A 20,974-nucleotide genomic window follows, 5' to 3' on the forward strand; every position below is an offset into this window, starting at 1 on the left:
GTCTCTTGTTGATTTCACCTCCTCAGAGTCTCTTGTTGATTTCACCTCTGCAACTTCTCTTGTTGATTTCATCTCTGCAGAATCTCTTGTTGATTTCACCTCTGCAGAGTCTCTCCAATTATGCCCCCTTCTCTCCTCTGACCCTGCCACCACTGTGGTACAGATGCTCATCATCTCATGCCTAGACTATTGCAATAGCTGCTGATAGGTCTGTCTGCCTCAAGACTCTCCCTACTCCAATCCATTTTCAACTCAACCACTAACGTGATTTTCCTAAAGCCCAGGTCTGATCATGTCACGCCCTACTCAATAAACTCCATTGGCTCTCTATTGCCTCCAAGCTCAAATACAAAATTTTCTTCTTGGCATTCAAAGACCTTCTTAACCTAGCCCCCTCCTGCCTTTTCAACCTTCTCCCTGACACACACTGGCCTCCTGGGGGTTCCTTTTACATGAACCTGCATCTCCAGACTCTGGGTATTTTCTTTGGTTGTTGCCCCATGCCTGGAATGCTCTACCTCCTTGTCTCTGCCACCTGGCTTCCTTGGCTTCTTTTAGTTAAAATCCTGTCTTTTACAAGAAATCTTTCCCCATCCCCCTTACTGCTAATGCCTCCCTTCTGTTGATTATCTTCAATTTATCCCATCTGGAGCTTGGTTGCTCATAATTGTTTGTATGTCGTCCTCCCCATCAGACTGTGAGCTCCTTGAGGGCAGGGACTGTCTTTAATCTTTCTTTGTTTACCTAGCATTTAGCACAGTGTCACAGTGCTAAATAGTAAGTAGTGGGCACTTAATATATACTTGTTGACCTGACTTGAAAATAGAAAGCTATCCAAGGGTCTGTTTGCTCTCCAGGTAAACTCCTCTTGGCTAGACACAGAAGCAATCCAGGCACATCTTGTGCTGCCTGCCCTTTGCTGGGTGCCACAGAGGGCCTACCTATGATCACAGGATCATCGATTTAAAACTGGAAGGGACAACAGAAACCCTAGAATCCAACATCCTCTCTTTACAAGTAAGGAAGCCCAGAGTGATTAAATCACTTGCCCAAGGTTACACATCTAGTAAGGCCAAAGGCAGAATTTGAACCCAGGTCTTCCTGACTCCAAATGCAGTACCCAATGCAGTACCACTATGCCAAATTGATCTACAGGTCTAAGTATTTGAGTTAGATTTTGAGGAATTAAAAAATGGAACCAGGGAGAAGAAGGGCATTTTAGGCACAAAAATGAGCTTGAGCAAAGGCCTAGAGGCAGGGAAGCACAGGAAAAGATCTATTCCCAGTATATCCCATAGTCCAGATTGGCTAGAGCATAGAAAAAATAAGTGGAAAAGTATGAGAAAAGACTAGAAATATACAGTGAGGCCACAGCATAGGATCATAGAATTTCGTCCTTGAAGGGTCAGACCATCTTCCCCCAGTTATGACAGAAGACCACTGGGCCTTACCATCCTCCCTGCTGCAGCACCCTAATGAGACTTGCCTTCTGCCCTGTAGCAGAACCCTCCTATCCTGCGCTTTCTACCCCCAGTTACAGATGAAGACTTTTAAGAACAGGAAATGTCTCAATTTTCTCTTTGTATCCTTAGTATTTAGCACAATACATATTTTTCCATTTCAACTCCGTTCATTTTACAGAGGCTCAAAAGAAGGAAAATGATTTGTTCAATGTCATTGGGCCTTGTCCCTCTGATTCCACTAATACTTCAGATTGTACGGCATAGTCCCTTCAACATACTTTGTGTTTCGGTCGAACTGGACTAACTGCCAAGGGAGAGAGGGTAAAAGGAGGAACGCACTAGTGTCTAAAAGAAGGAAGAAGGGAGAAATTATTATTTCACTTAATCGTGGGGGGTGAGAAGACCATACAAACATGGAGAAATAGGTGGGGGAAGTGGGTGTTTAATGAACCTCATTCTTGCCTGAAATAAAAAATAAGGATTGAAAACATACACACAGATGCAACACCAACATATATACCAACCATCTCAACTAGGGGAAAAAATAAGATGGGGGAGATTAAGAGAGAGAATAATGTTGGAGAGGGAATACTCACAAACCTAATAAATACTCTCATCCTGCAGGGGGAAAGTAAAGGGGAGGAAGAAAAGAATAGACTCTAAAGGGGTGCATCAGATTGCCTCTTAAACAATTGGGGGAAAGCTAAACAAATTACTGTTTATGAATGGAATGGAATAGGAAATGAGCAAAGAGACAGTTTCAGAGAGTCCTGGATAGCATGACCTGATGCAGAATGCAGCGGCAGAACCAGGAGAACAGCTGATAAAAGGGCTGCAACTAGTTGTAAAGAAAAACAATTTTGCAACTTTGTACAACTTCAGAACTCTGATGGGGAGCACCTAAGTGGCACCACGGTAGCTAGAGCTCAGAGCATGGAGTCAGGAAGACTTGAGTTCAAATCCAGCCTTAGACACTCACTAGCTATGTGACCCTGGGCAAGTCACTTCACCTGCCTCAGGTTCTTCATCTGTAAAATGGGGATAATGATACCACCTACCTCCCATGGTTGTTGTGAGGATCAAGTAAGATAATATGTGTAGAGTGTTTAGCACAATGCCTGGTACTTAGTAAACAGTGTATTTTTAGTGTTCTTTTTCAATAATATCTGACTCTTGGGATTTTCTTGGCAAAGATACTGGAGTGGTTTGCCATTTCCTTCTCTAGCTCATTTTACAGATGAGGACACTGAGGCAAACAGAAGTTAAGTGCCCAGGGTCACACAGCTAGTAAGTGTCTGAGGCTGAATTTGAACTCAGGTCTTCCTGACTCCAGGCCCAGTACTCTATCTAGTGCACCACCTAACTGTCCAAATACAATATAAATGTTAGGTATTATTATTATTACCCAAACGCTGAGGCACAGGGTGACATTCAATTACTCATCCTTGTCTGGTAAACAGGTGGGTTAAAGGCATCCTTTATGTATAACATAAAGCCAAGGCCGTTTTCCCCATCAGCTGCTTGACTCTTTTGCGGATGGCATCTCTCAAGATAATGCTGTCAGGGGAAAGGCCTTAAGTCTTATCTCTGTCAAAACTAACACTGGACCCCTTTAAAATGAGCCCTGGTCCTTTTGCCTCCCCTTTCCTTTGCTATTTTAATTGAAAAATAGTCTGACTGTGTGAGTTTCAAAAAGTCAGGAGAGCAAGCATCTCAGCTTCCTGGAACCCAATCATTGGGGTTTTATAGTCAGCTCAGCTTTGATGCCCTAAGGAGAAAGAAATGACCTGCAGAATGACCTTTGGCTCCAGCCTAGCCGTAGCTGAGACAGAACTCATCTAGCAGCAATGCCATATTTAGATCAATCCATCAGTGTTTATTAAGCTTATGTGCTAGGCACTATACTTTGGGATATGAATGTGGTGGGGACCCATGTTATGTAGAAACTGTGCTGAGTGAACCTTCTCTCCCCAACGACTGGTGTGGGATAGGAGAAAGTGTGCCGCTGAGGTACTGGGGAAAATGTTTGTACTTTTATTATAAATGGGAGTAACTATTCCTTTACAAGAAATAATCGATGTTAGGTGGTTAAATGGAATGGGAGTGCCAGTCATTGGTGGCTAATAGTTATGGGAGCCCAACTTGAGGGAGTTTGAGCCAATGGTAGTAGAGAAGAGAGGGCCTTCACAATCCCTGATGGTGCCCCAGGGCCTTGAAGGGGAAATGTAGCCAGCCTGGTTCTTCGAGAGGAAGCCAACCATACTTGCTACAAAAATAAGATGTAAAAGGTACCTATTTTAAAAAAAAAAAAAAAAACAAGTGGTACAAACTAGAGATCCATGGTTTCACAGAGAATCCCCTTTTATGTTCTGCTATGTATACAGAAATGCATTTTTCAAGTGTTTACGTACATGATTAAAAAAATTGTTTTACAAATCCTAAATGGAGACAGGGAGACGGGGAAAAAAGAAAAAAGTTATAAAAGAAGTGATTTCAGAGCACTCTGGAAAAACTTGTATGACCTGATGCAAAGAGATAAGAGCAGAACCAGGAGAATAATGTCTACAAAGACAGAAGCATTGTTAAAAAAAAAAAAAACAAACGACTTTGAAAGACTTAAGAACTCTGATTGATGCCATGACCAACTAGGTCTCCAAGGAACATATGATACAGCATATTACCCTGCTCTGTACAGTTGATGGGCCTAAGGTGCAGAATGAGACATACGTTTTTGGACATGGTCACATATGAATTGATTTTGTTTGACTATGCTTACTTATTACCAAATATCCCCTCCTTTCTGCTTTTAAATTGGGGCGAGGGATGGCACTTGGTAAGGGGTGAAAGAGGGTTAGCAATACTGATGCCATGCCATTAAAACATTTTTTTTTGGGTGAGGCAATTGGAGTTAAGTGACTTGCCCACACAGCTAGTTGAGTGTTATGTGTCTGAGGCCAGATTTGAACTCAGGACCTCCTGATTCCAGGGCTGGTGCTCTATCCACTGTGCCCTAGCTGCCTCGAAACATTTCTTTAAAAAGCACAAAAGAGAACAGAAGAAAGTTCAGAAGGAAGCCCAGACAAACAGGACAACTTTGAAAATAACACGTGGTATATAACCTATATCAGATTGCTTGTCTTCTCAATGAGTGGGGTGGGGATGGAGGGAGGGAAATTTTTAAAATGAATGTTAAAAATTGTTTTTATATGTAATTGGGGGAAAATAAGGTACTAAATAAATAAAAAATGAAAAAATGAAAATAACATGTGGAATTTATTATATATTTTTTAAAAAACCCAGTGGTATGAAATAGAGATTTGTGGTTTCATATACATTTCCCTTTTTGGGTTCTGTTGTATGTATGGAAAAGCCTTTTTCATGTTTTTAAGTTCAAAATTTATTTAAAAAAAAAACCTTACAGGCAAGAACAGGGTGAGGAAAAAGCTGTACATGTGTAAGTAATTTCCCTGAGTGAAGGGAATATTTCCTTTTGTCTCTGTGCCTAGTGGCTAGCTTAGTGTTGCACATAGTAGGCTCTTAATAAATGCTTCTTGATTGATTTTTATCCTGGCTCTGGCAGTTACTTCCCTATGTGACCCTGGGTAAGTGCCCTCTTGTCTTTGGGTCTCATTTCCTTCCTCTGTAAAATGAGAGGCTTCAACTAGGTGGCCTTGGAGTGGAGTTCTCTTTGGGCTCTGAATTCTTTGACTCAAAATAATAATGATGACGAAGCCAATGATGGTGATGATGATAATAAAGGTCAGAGGCTGCCTAGTCCAATCGGTTCAATTTTCAATTTACAGAGGGGATGCTGAGCAACGCCCCCCCCCCCAATAATATTGCAGTTGTCGACGTGGAAGGAAATTGTGAATCTGATCCAACTTCTCCACACTGGTTGCTAAGCAACAGGTGTGCCTTCTGCCCTCTGAGGCTGCCGTGTGGGGCTGCCTCCAGGACCAGGAAGGATGGCATCTGAAGCTGCTACTTGGACACTCACCCCTTTGGCAGGTCCGGGCTGGTCGGCAGCCAGGGTGACAAAGAAACATCCTGACTGACATGCAGGTCTAACATTGGGCTCTTTCCACAAAGCATCTTTGAGAACCTCTGACTTCATTGATCATCTTTCCTTTGAACTCCCAGCCCTCGGACAGTGCCCGGGACATTTTAGATGCTTAAAAATGTTTGTTGACTGACTGGTCCAGGATTTAGCATGGGAACATATCCTAGAAATTACTGAGTCCAATTTGGGCATTTTACAGATGAGACCCATCGTTTAAGGTCACTTGGCCAATTAATTGGAGAATTAGAACTAGGCTTAGAATAAATCATTCGGTTAATAGCTATTAATGAAGGCTTCAGGGTCACGTGAGACATGAGGGGACAGGATGGGAATGGAGTAGGGACTATAATCTGATCTGGCTGGAACCTAGGTCCTCTCCAAATCCAGTGCACTGCCCATTTAAGGGGAGGGGGTAGGGAAGGAATAAACATTTATTAAACCCCTACTTTGTGCCAGACACTCTTCTAAGCACTTTACAAACACTCTCATTTAATCTTCACATCTACCCTTGGAATATGCTATTATTATTCCTATTTTACAGATGAAGAAACTGAGGCAGACAGAGGTTAGGTGACTTGCTCAAGCAGGGTCACTCAGCTAGTAAGTGTCTAAGGTACAATTGGAACTCAGGTGTTCTTGACTCTAAGACCAGCACTCAATCCACTGCATCTGCTAACTGCTGCTACCCTGCCTGTCACCGCTGACAGAAGGTAGTTGTTGAACTCTGCCTTATAGGACCAACCTGGGGGGTGGGGGAGACAAAGGGGATAAAGATGCCTGCCATGTATTTCTCTTGGTCACCCATTCTTGGATTTATCTGGGCATGTTTTAGTCACCCCTGCCTATCCCTGCAGAAACAGGACAAGGCAACAGAGTGAATATGAAGTTAGAAATCCTGGGTTCAAATCTCAGCTACGTACTAGACAGGTGACCTTAGGCAATCATTGAATCTCTCTCCTTTTTTTTCTTCTCTTTTTTGGCTGGGCAATGGGGTTAAGTGACTTGCCCAAAGTCTCACAGCTAGTAAGTGTCAAGTGTCTGATGCCAGATTTGAACTCAGGTCCTCCTGACTCCAGGGCCAGTGCTCTATCCACTGTGCCACCTCGCTGTGGACATTGAATCTGTCTTACTGCCTCAGTATCTCAACTGTAAAATGGACTGGAGAAGGAGAGGGCAAACCATTCCAGTACCTCTGCCAAGAAAACCCCAAATGGGATCACAGAAAGTTAGACACAACTAAAATAACTCAACAGCAAAACTAGATTTCATCTATTAAATGAAAAGGGTGGGCTAAGTGATCTCTAAGGGCCTTTCTACACCTACATCTATGACCTTTGATCACAAACACTAGCAGAAGGGAAAAATGAGTGGGCTGAATCTTTAAACCCAGGTTATTTACAGAGCTGGGACAATGATAATCATCATATTTCTGTGGCACTCTATGGCCTAGAACATGTCTTCCTTACAACCTTGTGGACTGATGACAGCTGGCTTTTGTAGAACACTTTAAGGTTTGCAAAGGGTTTTACATAAGGTGTCTGATTTGTGCTGAGATTATTACCCCCATTTTACAGATGAGGAAACTGAGGCTCAGAAAGAGGATGTGATTTGCCCAGCATCACACAGTGTCAAGAGAAGCAAACTGAACACAGATCTTACTGATTCCAGCACTGGTGCTCTGACTCCTATGCTATACTGGGAAATCATAATAAAAATAACAAAAACTAATATTTAAGTTTTATAAAGTTCTATACATATGTTATCTTACCTGCTCCTCACAACAATTCTGTGAAATAATTGCTCTCATTATCCCTATTTTACAGATGAGGAAACTGAGACCAAGAGACATTAAATGACTTGCACAGGGTCTTATCACTAACAAATGTCAACAGTGGGATTTGAATTCAGGTCTTCTTGACTCCGAAGTCAGCACTCTTACCCAGTGAGGCCATTTTAATTATTCTAGATCACCACAATCCCTTTCCCTCCAGCCATCACTCTCCCTGCCCCACTCTAATAATAAATTAGAGATCCTGGGCCTGTTAGATATGACTTGGAACAACACAAGAATCATCTTTCCACATCCCATTGCCCTTCCATCACCACCTGTTTCTCCTTAATTTTTTTTTTTTTTTTTTAGGCAATTGGGGTTAAGTGACTTGCCCAGGGTCACACAGCTAGTACGTGTCAAGTGTTTGGTCTGAGGATGGATTTGAACTCAAGTCCTCCTGACTTCAGGGCCAGTGCTCTATCCACTGCGCCACCTAGCTGCCCCTTCTCCTTAATTTTCAATCTCTTGCTATCCACTCACTTCTTCCTTGGGTCTACAATCATTCCCTTCTTCCCCATCCTTTAAAAAACCAAAACCAAAAACTTTTCATGTAACCTTAACAACCCCTCAAATAAATATTCTATATTTCTCCACCTTTTTGCAGACAAACTCCTAGAAAAAACTGTCCACAGTCATCACCTCAACTTTCTTGCCTCTTCTTTGTTTCTGAAGCCCCTGATGAGTCGAGTTTCCATGCTCACCACCTCCCCAGAACTGCTCTCTCCAAAGTCACCAATGACCTCTCCATTGCTAAATAATCAGGAAAGAGCCTGGATATCATATTTCAAGAAATTGTCTTACAAATGAAGATCCTAAGAGCCAACCAAGGTCATCTGACTACAAATCCAGCATCATCCTACGGCACCACATTGTCTTTCACGATGGTAAGATGTGATGTAAATGTAAACAGATTTCTGAGAGATCTGTCCAAAGTCAGCCAAGGGAACTATTCTCCAAGACCTCGGAAGGCAGACCTAATTTCCATTTCTGGAGTATGGGCTTGGTTTTGTCCCAATTATCAATCAGCCAACAAGCCTATGCCTTCTGGGGGGCAATGCCATCCACATTTCTCCATCCACACTGGGAATTGGCTGCAAGTATGACAGTGTACATATAGTCCATTCTCCTTGGAGAGACGAGCAAAGTCCAGAAAGGCTCCACACTCAAAGGGCTAGCTACAGGCAATGCGGTGTCACGGAAAGAACACTAGATTTGGATTCAAAGGACCTTGGCTGAAATCTAAACACTTCCACTTAACTGTCAATATGACCTTGGGCAATTCGCTCAGCCACTCTGGGTCTCAATTTCCCCATCTAGACAATGAGGGTGTTAAACTAAATGAGCTTTGAAGCCTCTTCATAACCTGTCCCTCTCCTCCTACCTTTCCAGGCTTCTTCCGCCTTCCTCCCCTCCACATACCATACAATTCTATGACTTTGCTGTCCTTCCTGTCCCTCCATCTTCTCACTCTGGGCATTTTCTTGGCTATTCCCCATGCTTGGAATGCTCTTCTCATCTCTGCCTCTTAGCTTCCTTCAAAACTCAGCTAAAATCCCGACTTTTATAAGAAGCCTTTCCCAAACCTCCTTAATGCTTCTGCCTTCCCTCTGAGATTACCTTCAGTTCATTCTGTGTGTATCTTGTTTGTATAGAGTTGTTTTGAGTATTGTCTCCCTCATTAGACAGTGAGCTCCTTGAGGGCAGGGTCTGTCTTTTGCCTTTTCTTTTTTTTGTATCCCTAGCTCTTTGCACAGTGATTGGCACAAAATACTTTTGACTTAACTTGATACAAATCACCCTTTGGGTACCTAGACAACAATTTTTAAAAATTTTCTTTTATTTTTTTCAATCAGCAAAAATCTGCCTTCTCTCCCTCCCATCCCAACCCTACCTACAACTGAGAACGGAAAAAAAATAAAACCTCTGTTAGAAACATGTACGGCCAAGCCAAGCAAATTTCCACATTGGCCAGGTCAAAAAAAAAAAATTGTCTCCTTCTGCAGCCTGAGTCTTTCACCTCTCTATTAGAAGTGGGCACCCTGTTCCATCATAAGTCATCTGGAAATCTTAGCTGGTCATTACACTCATCAGATTTCCTGAGTTTTTCAAAGTTGTTTCCTAGACAACTAGTCTTACGTATTTCATTTTGGGTAAATTTCAATAAGTATGGTCATGGAATGTTCAGACCCACAAATATTCCTCTATTGAAGAACAATTGAAATCTTTATGTTTTAACTCTTAATTTTTTCATTCGTTCATCCACAAACATTTATTAATATCACCCTGAACATGAATCCCTGAGGGAGATAAAATTTTGCCAAGACTCAGCTCCTCTCCTCATTGAGTTTTAAGTCTAGTAGGGCAATGCCAAACTTAACAAAAGGAGATATTTACTTACAAATAACTTGAGATAAACAATTTTATTCAAGCCCTATCTGACCAGCCTCTAGGCAGGTGGCTTTTCTGGATCACTCTCATTATTGGTATTCTCTTAAGGGATCCATTCTACTCTGGTCCCAGTCATGAGTATGGACTAGGTATTGTCCTGTGGAAGCCTGGCCTCTAAGGAGAAGAATCAGGTTCTCCTTTCTTGTGCTTTTTGGTTTGTTATATCCCCACTCTGGTGGAATTATTTTAGACCTAAATATTGGTTCATACCTGGGGGACTCCAAAAGAAGTAGAAAGCTACCCAATGTACTATATGAATCAGGTATGGGACAGCTATTTATTTCCTCCACAAAAAAAGACATGCTAAAATTGCTTTGACAGTAATAATAAAAAAAGAATTCAGTAACAACATAAAACTATGGTTATTCTCTCTCTCTCTCTCTCTCTCTCTCTCGCCCACCTCCGCCCCTCCCCAATAAGGGGCCACTCAGGGTTGGTTGTGTGATTATGTTATACCAAAGCACCAATTCCTTCTATGACTCAGCTATGCTAAATGACCAAAAGCAGCCAGGAAATTTATGTCCAAAGAGTCCAAGCACATGCTCCCTGGAACAGCCCCATTGCCAATTCAGTCCCACTACACTAGAAAGCCAGGTTGGGGCAAAATTGTGATGGAACTTGAATGACAAGCTAAACAGACTCAGTACATGCTAGGGAGTCACTGAAGGTCTCTGAGTAAGGTAAAGGATGATACAACTGGAGCTCTACTGTCAGTCACTTATCATTTAATAAGCAATTACTATGTGGATTACATTGGATGGATTGAAGAGAGGAGTGAATACACTGAGAGAACCTGGGCAGGATCTACCTCAACAATCAAACCTGGAGCCTCGCTAGAGTGACCACACATCCATAGGGTGGAGAGGAATGGATTGATCCAATAGAGATGGTAGAAACAGAATCAGTAAGGACCTGATGACTGGATTGTGAGGGGGGTGAAGGAGAGCAAAGAGTTTCAGGTGATGCTGAGATTTTTAAGCCTGAGAGACAGGAGGGATGGGGTGGTCCATAAAAATAGGATAGTACCCCATACATCTATGGCGCCTATAGAAATAGGGCAGGTGAAGGAGGTAAGGGAAAAATGACAGGCTGAAGCTTGGATTTGTAAAGTTTGAGGTCCTGGTCACCTGAACGTCCATCTAACAAGCAGTTGGAAATAAGGGACAGGAGCCCTGGGAAGAGATCAGGGCTAGAGACAGAGACTTGCCCAGAAGTGATAACTGAAGCCACAGGATTGGGTCAGATAGCCAATGGGAGAAAAGGAGAGAAAGCAGCAGCCCAGGATAGAGCCTTGGGGAGCAATTACATTCAATTTAGTCCAACAAACATTTATTCAGCAATACCAACAGGCAAGGCCTTGGGCGAAAATGGCTTTCAGCTTTCCTCCCCCTCCCTAAACCCTTCCTGGATTCCTTTCCATCTTCCCATAATTCAAGCACTGTTGTGTTATCCTGCAAGGTGAAGGTCAAGAAAAGCCAAGGTCAGGGAATACTGAGTGCTCATTGGTCCTAGGAAAGACATTGCTCCAACCCCCAGCATATCCCACCTTCCCACCCTCTCCCCCACCCCCAGCCTACTCAGCTGGGTCCATCCTCATTGGCCCAGAAAGGAGGAGGCAGCACGGGGTCCTGGAGCCCGTTAAGCCTTGGTGTTTCTCTGAAGCTGTTGGTGCAAAAGGCCTCCTGTTTCCATAGCAACTGCTTGACCAGAGGAACCCTTCCTGTGGGCTCTCACGAGATTTTTCACGTCCTTTATAAAACTCATCAGGATAACACAGACACACACACCACCACCATGATCACCACCACCGTAATATTTAGCATGATCAAATCCCAGAATGTCAGAGCTGAGAGAGATGGCTTAGACGAGGCCAACCTGCCAACTTCCTTTCCTACATCTTGGGTTCAAGTCCTAACTCTGTCGCATACCACCTGTGTGGTTTCAGTTTCCACATCTATAAAATCTCTAAGGTCCCTTTATAGCGCCAGACCTATGATCCTCTGATCTTCCTTCTCTTAATTACTAATTCACTCAAAAAAAGAGGATGAGCTGGAACCAGCTAGGCTCATCATACCTCAAAGGAGAGCTCCTATATGTGCTCAAATACACAACATTCTCTCTAAAGCCAATTGATTTAATAAGCATTTTTACAGTACTTACTGTATGCCCGGCACTGTGTAAAGAGCTGGGGACACAAAGAAAGGCAAGGAATTCACAGTCTAATGGAGGAGATGGCGTGCAAACAGCCAGGTATAAATAGGACACTGATAGGATAGATTGGGAAGAATCTGAGGTGAGGCACTCGAATTAGGGGGCACAGGGATAATAAGGCTTCTTACAGAAGGTGGGTTTTCGTTGGGACTTGAAAGAAGCCAGACAAGTTAGGAGGCAGAGATGAGGAGGGAGAACATTCCAGGAAAGCAGGCAGGCAACAGTCAGAGAAAATGCATGTATATAAGGGGAACATGTTAACAGACATCTTGAAGCTTTCTTGTATGAAAGCAGGATTTTGGGAGGAGAGAGACTGTGAACCAGGCACCAAACTCATGGAGGAAAAGAGAGTGTCCCAAAATCAGTAGACAACAGCTACCAGAATCTTGTTTGGGTGATAAATATGGATTGTATGAATCTCCAAAACAAACAAACAAACAAACAAACAAACAAATAAATAAATAAAAGGAGCTGCAGCCACTCAGGGATGGTGGTCGAGGTGGAACCTGGGAGTGGCCATGAGGATTAAGGAAACTTCGGTCTCTGGGAAGGAATGAAAAATGCAGCCAGTCCTTAAATGGCGGCCAAGGAGACTGTGTCATCAGGAGAAAGCTAGATTTCAGCAAGTAAAAGAAGATGGAAGGAGGGGCAAAGGAAAAGGTTTAAGATAAAAGTTAGTTTGATACCTACGGAGCAGGCATTCCAGAGGGCACAGTGGGAGGGGTGTGTAGATCTGGAATGGCATGTGGTCCAGTGGTTCATGAGAATGGAAATAAGGGAAGATAGTGAGAGATTTGAATCAGCTGAGGGTTCAGAAATACTGGGATATGGAGGATATGAAGGGTTGGGAACTTGTTAATCATTGAGGAATGAGTTCAGGAGAGAAACAGACAGAGAGAGACAAAGTTTACACATGGAGAGGTAGATAGAAACAAAAAAGAGAGAGTGAGAGGGAGAGATGGCATGAAAAGAGAGCTGGATTTGGAAACAGTGGACCTGTGTTTAAATCCCACCTCTGAATTTTACTAGCTGTATGACCTTGTACAAGCCAATTAATATCTGAGTCTCATCCATAAAATGAGGGGGTTGCATTAGAAGGTTGCCTTTCAGCGCTATGGATCCCATGAATCTACTAGCTGTGCAAGCTGGAATAAATCACTTCACCTCTCTGAGCCTCATTTTGTCATCTATAAAATGAGGATGTCGCTACCTGCTATAGTAGCATCTACGACTTCTACCTTGGAGGACTGTGAGGAGCATGTAACTATTGCAGAGTCTTGGAGCCAGACGTGGGTCCATTGAATCCCTGCTCCCCCATTTACCAGTTATTTGACAGTGAACAAGAAACTTGTTTCTGTAATATATGGGTAAGATTTGTGATTTTCCACACCGGTCTTTCTCCAGTGACTCCTCAGTGTGGCAGTGACCCTGAGCTCTTGGAAAGCTTGTCCATTACGTAGGAGAGGCGCCCTTTGAGTCCTATCAAGTTGGAGATTGTTCAAGGACAGATCTGGCAACAATCTGAAAAGCTTATCACAGGAAAGCACACTGGGGTAGGGGGCGGGGTGGGCTGCTAGACTGAGTCCCAGATTGTTCTATTTCAGTAAAGTGAATATGATTTTTAGAGCATATTGTTACAGAGGTGGTTTGAGAAACTGATCAGAAAGGGTTTCATCAAGACCAAGTCTCATCTCCAGACTCTTTCAGGCAAACTAATTTCCTTTTCAACCCGGGTTTCTCGACCGGTGGGTACACCAGAGGAGTGGAGTATACACGGTATAGGTGCAGATGTCAGCAAAGCATTTAATACAATCTCCTAGAATTCTTTCTAGGTTCCTGTGACACTGCTCTTTCCTGGTTCTCCTGTTGCCTGTCTGGCCACTCCTCAGGCTGCTCTGATGGGTCTCTATCCAGGTCACACCCATAAACCCTGAGTGTACCCCAAGAGCTGCCTGCTCTTTTTGCTCAATCTAGCTTGATGATCTCCTCAGCTTGCACGGGTTCAATTATGTGGACAATTCTCCGATCTATTTATCCAGTTCTCACCTCTTCTCCTGAACTCCAAATGCCTTGGACACCTCGGATAGGCATCCCACGCTCAAAGTGTCTGAAACAGAATTCGTCCTTCCCTCCACAGCCTCCCCTCTTCCCAGTTTTTGTTAGGGTCACAGTCACCAAGCCCAATTATCTAGGCTCTCAACCTCGGTATCATCCTTGACGCCTCAACTCGCCTCACACGATAAACCTCTTGTCAAATCTTGGTTCTACCTTCACACGTCACAGACGGCGCTCTAGGACAGGCTCTTACACTTGCTCACACTTACCGCAATAGCCTTCTCTGGTCTTTCTGATCCATGGGCAGCTAGGTGGCGCCATAGTGCACAGAACACTGGGCTTGGAATTAGGAAGACTCATCTTCATGAGTTCAAATCTGGCCTCAGATCCTGGGCAAGTCACTTTACCCTGTTTGCCTCAATTCCTCATCTGTAAAATGGACTGGAGAAGGAAATGGCAAATCACTCCAGTATCTTTGCCAAGAATACCCCTAATGGAGTCATGGAGAGTGGGACACAACTGAAAACTCCCCATTCCAATTCACTCTTCAATCAGCTCTGTACCTACCTGTTGTCCTATCTCTCTAATTAGAATGATGGGCTGGTTGAAGGCAAGGACCCTGATTTTTGCCTTTCTCTGTATCCCTAGCACTTAGTACAATGTCTGGCAGATAAATGCATGATGACTGACTTGACAAGATGGTTGAATGATAATACAATTCAAGACTACTTGAATGACCTAAGGAATAGGATTATCAATCACCCTGAAAAGTATTTGTTGGTATAATCCCAAAGACCTGTGCTTTTTTAATCAGTGAAAGAAATCCATGACCTGATCAAAGTTGTGGATAACACAAAGCTAAGGCTAGCTAACCAGAGATGACCGAGTTGGGCTCCCAAAAGATCTAGGCAGGGTCAATCATCAGACTGAAACTAACAAGATGGAATAGGGAGTAAACATCAATAAGTTCTGTAGTTGGATTCCAAAAGTGAATTAGAGAGGCTGGGGAAGTGGTGCCTTAAAGTTCCGTGGAAAAGATCTGGTTGGTTGGTTATTATCCCATAGTTCCTGAAGAGGACCCAGATGACATCACTATAATCTAGGTCCAATGTAACTGACTGGCTGAACAGACCAGCGTGAGTTCAGAAGGTTCTACTGCAGATTGGGCACAAATAGTTCATATGAACATTTGGAGTGGAGATGTCTCTATATTTGTGCATCTCACATTTCTTTTGAGCTACTGAAAAAAAAATACTTGAAGACCATCCCTACCAAAGGTGCTGAGATGATCTCTAAAGCCCACTCTGGATTACAGTTAAAAACAAAAACCAAAACCCTAAAGGGTCATCAGGGTCCCTGCCTTCAACCATGTCCCTGAGAAAAGGCACTCAGTCCCACTTGGTTCAAGAAGTACATTTAATTCTGGGCACTGCATTTTCTTTTTTTCAGTAAGGCAACTGGGGTTAAGTGACTTGCCCAGAGTCACACAGTTAAATGACAGTTATGTGTGTGAGGCCGGATTTGAATTCAGGTCCTCCTGACTCCAGGGCCAGTGCTCTATCCACTGTGCCACCCAGCAGCCCCCATGGGCACTGCATTTTCTAAAAGACATTGATGAATAAGCTCACCTAGGACAGCAATCATATGAACAGGTTTGGACTCTATACCAGATAAACATTTTTATCCTGGAAAAGACTAGGCTGGGAGTAGTTGGGTGAGAAGAGAGCACAGTAGCTGCCTCCAATTATTTGGACTTTAATTAACTAGTTATGTGACCCTGGACAAGTCACCCTCCTTATACAGTCCCCTTCTAGCTCAAAATCTGCATCTCATTCAAACATTTAGAAACAGCCTAATTTTATTAGTCAGGAGAATGTAGTGCACGTAAAGCACATATTCATAACCATAGGAAGTCTTAGTGGGAGCTATTAATGCTACTGTTGTTAAAGACTTATTAAGCACCTACTGTGTACCCACATCCTGTGCTATAGGATTTTTGTAGGGCTGATTGCTTTGGAAAACCAGAAAGTGCTACAGAAAGACTTAATTCATCTCCATGTCTGGTCTTTACAATGAGTTGCGAGAGGCCACAGAAGAGGATCTTTAGACAGATAGGCGGCCATCTAACTTTGGTCTCAAATTTTTTCATATTAGCTTTGAATCCACTTTGGCATCCTCTCATCCAGCCTACAAAGACATCCCAAGAGAATCCCCAGTAACCTATAGTCTATCCAAAGCAACTATTAGAATCACTTGAGGAAAAAAACAAAAGGAATTGAATCCGGCTCCTGGAAACAACCCTGCCCCACAGGGAGGAAGTCCTAATGCTCTGGCACCTGGCAGGTGAGGAAAGTGTTGACAAGAAACTCCTTAATCACCGAGGTCAATCATGGCTACAACATCGACCACACTATTTGCATTAGGTTTCCTGGATGGCGAACATGGCTATGCTGCACATTTCTCTAAACCACAACCAATACTGATGTGTTGGAGGGGAAGAAAAGTATTAAAAATCAGGCAGTCTGTCTCACACAGTTTATTTAACAATAGGTAATAAGAAATCAATTTTAACAGCCTATACAGTGATCGAAAGTTCATATTTATAAGTAATCAACTTTAATTGCATGATTTACAACATTGGAGGGTTTTTTTTTTGCTTTCTATTTTCAAGTTTTACAGAAAGTGGAAGAGGGAGGGAAGGAGAGGGGAAAGAAAGCAAGCGTAAAGAAGTAACCCCAGGGACATCTCTGCATGTTAAAATCATCCCCTTGGAATTCTTACCCTCTTTTTTTATTTTTTCCTTTGTTAGATGTAAAAATAACGAAAAAAATTCTTTCAAGAAACAAAACCACAATATATATCCTACATCCACGTGGCAGCTGCCCCTGGATAGTCTGAAAACGTCCTTGCTGTTCTCTCTACACGTACAAATGATCTTAATACTTGAAGTTTTACACTCAACCTCTTGTATAGAAAATGTCTGGAGCACAAAAGTGGACTCCAAAGGGGACTGGACTATTTCATCTTTTTTCTTTTTAAACATTTTTAAAAGAATGAACATCTTTGCACCCAAAGAGGAAAAATTGGTATTTTTTTTAATATATATATATATATAAATATATATATATATAAAATATGTATTTTTTTTTTAAAGCAACATTAACCCCTTTTGTCCTCTGGTTTAAGAAATGTTCGTGAGTTAACTCTTCTGCCGTGGTGTCATGAGGAAAAAGAATAGGGAGAAATGTCAACCATCTGCACCAGTAAATAATAACTATCAATATTACATATTTTCATTAATTTAAAAAAAATAATAAACTGTATTGGAGGTGCAAGGAGGGAGCATGTGGCCTTGAGCCTGCACTGTACACAGTGGGGATGGGAAGGAGGACTGGCGGGGACGGGACAGGAAGGAGGACTGGTGGAGACCAGCCATAACAAAAATAGATTCTTTTTATTCTGTCATCCCTCAGGTTCAAAGTTTGCTTTTTGTTTTAAACCACAAGCTCTTGCTGCCCAGTTCAGATGTATTCCGGGGAAAATCGTCTCTTAGGCTAAGAAAGATTCAAAAAAATTTTGTCTTCAGTACAAAAAGTCTTAAGAGAAAATAAGTTGTTTTTTTTTTGCTCCCAAAACGCTACAAGGTAATCTCTAGTGTATGTCTAGTGTACTCTGTGAAAGGTTTGAATTCAAGTCTGAGCTATCGGCACTCAGCCCCAGGTCCGTGGCGCCCGCCCCATGGAGGCCCGCCATGCCTGGGTTGCTCGCCAGCTGGGAAAGCATGGCGCTCTGGTCCGGGCTGGCAAAGTGCCCTTGCTCCATGGCGTTCGCCTGGGCGGCCACCAGTCCTGGGTGCGGGGAGCTGGTCTGTGGGGAGACGTGGTGCGGGGAAGGCTGCGGCTGCATCCGGGGGGAAGGGCTGGAGTGGGGCGGCTGGGACTGGGGCCGAGGGGACGGGACGGGCTGGGGGGAGCGCACTTGGCTGGTGAGCGACGGGGGGATCTGCTGGCCCTGGAGGTGGGGGGACTGGGCCTGGCTCGGGAGCATGTGCTGCTGGGGGCTCATGGGGTTCGGCGGAGCCGGGGAGCCCATCTGCTGCTGGAGCAGCCGCTGCTGGTAGGCCTGCTGTAGGCTGGCCCCCGGCTCAGCCCCCATGGCCTGCGGGAGCTGGCCCATCTGTCCCATGCCCCCCGGCTGCATCTGCTGCATGTGGTGCTGCATCCGCTGCTGCTGCTGCTGCTGCTGCGGGGGGTAGCCCAGCCCCTGGGGCTGGGGGAACTGGCCGTGGCTGCCCATGGCGGGGCCCACCCCCTGCTGCTGCTGCTGCTGCTGCTGCTGCTGCCGCTGCTGGTCGAGCAGCTGCTGCTGCTGCCGCCTCATGAGGAGCTCCCGGAACTGCGCGGACATGCCCCCGTGATTCATGTTCATCTGCTGGGCCTGGGGGCTCACCCCGCCCATGGCCGGCGGAGGCTGGGGCTGGGGAGGGGGCTGCGGCTGTGGCGGGGGCAGGCTGGCTCGCTGCACGCCAGCTTGCATGGGGTTCATGGTCTGCATGGCCGGGTTGGGGTGCACGCCCTGCTGGCCCGGCACGGCGGGCTGGCCCTGGGGGTTCTGGGTGACGTACTTGGCCGCCCGCTGCTTGATGAAGGCGGCCAGCAGCTGGGGGTTGGCGTGGAGGATGTTGAGCACCTGCTGCTGCTGCATGGGCGAGCTGGGGGACCGCAGAGTCCTCAGGAGGTTCTGCAAGGCCGCCTGCGGCAGGGAGCCTTGCTTGGGCTGGGCCACGGCAGGCACCTGCCCCAGGCCCGGCTGGGGGGCCATGTTCATGGGCTGCCCGGGCTGGTTCCCCGACATCATGGCGGGCCTCTGCATGCCCGGCTGGAACTGCTGCGGCTGCGGCAAGCCGCTCTGGGCCCAGGGGGGCTGCTGCTGCATCCCGGCCGGCCCCAGCCCCTGGTCCATGTGGCCACCGGGACCTCGGGCCATCGGGGGCGGGTTCATGCCCATGGGGGCCATCTGAGTCATCTGCGGCATCTGATGCTGGACGGGCCGCTGGAAGATCTGCACGTGAGCCATCTGGCGCTGCGTCTCGGCGGCCCTCTGGATCTGCATCGCCATCTCCACGGCCGCCGGCGGGGGCCCCTGCACGGGGGGCTGAGAGGTCTGAGGCGGGGTCGGAGGGGTCACCTGGCCGCCCGCCTTGCCCTGGGACGCCGCCCCGGGCGGCTGCGCTCTGGGTAGGCTGTACGGCGGCATGGTGTTGGGGGGCGCGGGCTGGGGCTGGGAGGCGGGCGGGGGCGGGGGCGGTGGCTGGGGCGTCTGCGGCGTGGGGGGCTGCTGGCCGGTGGGCGTGGTGGGCGTGGCCGGGGTGGGCGAGGGCAGGCCCTGCTGCTGCCCCGCCACGCCGGTGCGCTGCATGCTGGCCATCCTGCGGCGCAGCATCTGGGCCTGCTGCAGGCGGTGCTGCAGCTGCTGCTGGCGCAGCTTGTGTTTGATGTTGAGGCAGAAGGGCACCGGGCACTTGTTCTCCTGGCAGTGCTTGGCGTGGTAGCAGCACAGGGCGATGAGCTGCTTGCAGATGGGGCAGCCGCCGTTGGTCTTGCGCTTGCAGCCCTTGGTGTGCTGCACCACCCGCTTCATCTTCTGGCAGGAGGGCAGCGAGCAGTTGGCGTTGCGGCACTGGCAGGCGTGCACCAGCGACTGGATGCAGCGCTGGATACTCAGGCGGCGTGAGTCCCCAGGGCTCTGGGTGGCCGCCGCCTGCTGGCTGCTGCTCTCGTCGTCCAGGCCCAGGCCCAGCTTCTCCATCTTGTGGTCGTGGTTCTTAGTGTTGTAGCAGGTGATGCACAGGTCATAGTCCTGGGGAAGAGGAGAGGAGGTCACCCACGTCTCCCCCCATCCCAGGCAGATCCGCCCGCGCAGGGTGTTTCCCACCGTCCCGTGCAGGGACCGTCCCTGGCAGGGCGTTTCAAGCTCACCTCACAGACTGTGCAATGCCATCTCGTCTCCACGTGGTGCTTGCACTCGTTGCATGTGTAGACAAAGCGGTCTTGGCTCTGGGTGTGCAGCTCCACCAACATGCACATGGTTGACCACTGTGCCCTGCGCAGCGAGGAAAACTCCAGGTGTTTGTCCCTCGCCAGGGTGAGGAAGGCATCACGGCCGTCCATCAGATCACAGGGGATGAGCGGGTCAGGTTCGGCAATGGGGGGCAGAGAGTTGGCAGCGGGGCCGGCGATGAGGCGAATCACAAAGAAGACCTGAAACAGACACGGGAAATGAGGACGACCTGTCCACCCTGACCCTCCGGAACGAACCAACAACCGGGATGGACTCTGCCAGGCGTCAGGGCACCAACGGCGCCCTTCGTGCGGCCTCGCTTAGACGCCAGTGCTGCCCGGGCAGAAGAGTGTGCAGAGGAAGGCAAGACGGGGCTCCGGGGATCGCCTCCTTCAATGAGTTCAGGAGAGCAAAAGAAAACATGCACTCACTGCCTCTGAACGCTACTGCTCTGCGCAGGGAAAGAAGGAAGAAAACTGTCTCCAACCCCTGCACTGTTCCACAAATGTACGGGACTTTCACTGCCACCCCCCCCCCCCCCCAAAACCCCCCTTTTTTCTCCGGGAGTTTTTTTTTTTTTTTTTTAATTTTTGCTAGGCAATGGGGTTGAGTGACTTGCCGAGGGTCACACAGCTAGTAAGTGTTAGGTGTCTGAGGCCAGATTTGAACTCAGGTCCTCGTGAATCCAGGGCCAGTGCTCTATCCACCACGCCATCTAGCTGCCCCTCAATGAGTTTTGAAAACATTACTTGTACTGTCTTAAAATGGTTCCAGTTTGAGAAAAATGATTCAAGTGATGGCATGCTATGTTGAAACTAACACTGACTTTATTTTATTTTATTTTTG

The 20,974-nt window shown here is 46.2% G+C and overlaps 1 protein-coding gene across 3 annotated transcripts in view; it reads right to left on the reverse strand.

Moving 5' to 3' along the window:
- Positions 1-17,153: 17,153 nt before the first annotated feature.
- EP300 (E1A binding protein p300) overlaps positions 17,154-20,974 on the reverse strand; it is a 90,351-nt gene continuing 86,530 nt past the window's right edge. For all 3 annotated transcript variants that reach the window (XM_027874356.1, XM_027874348.1, XM_027874339.1), the window contains exons 30-31: positions 20,047-20,328; positions 17,154-19,927 (exon numbers count right to left, since the gene is read on the reverse strand). In XM_027874356.1, the coding sequence (XP_027730157.1) occupies positions 17,720-19,927; positions 20,047-20,328 (2,490 nt within the window). In that variant the 3' untranslated portion in view covers positions 17,154-17,719. The remainder of the gene's footprint in view (positions 19,928-20,046; positions 20,329-20,974) is intronic.

Source organism: Vombatus ursinus, unplaced genomic scaffold (genome assembly GCF_900497805.2).
Source record: "Vombatus ursinus unplaced genomic scaffold, bare-nosed wombat genome assembly UNPS02003292.1, whole genome shotgun sequence".
NCBI classification, from domain to species: Eukaryota; Metazoa; Chordata; class Mammalia; order Diprotodontia; family Vombatidae; genus Vombatus; species Vombatus ursinus.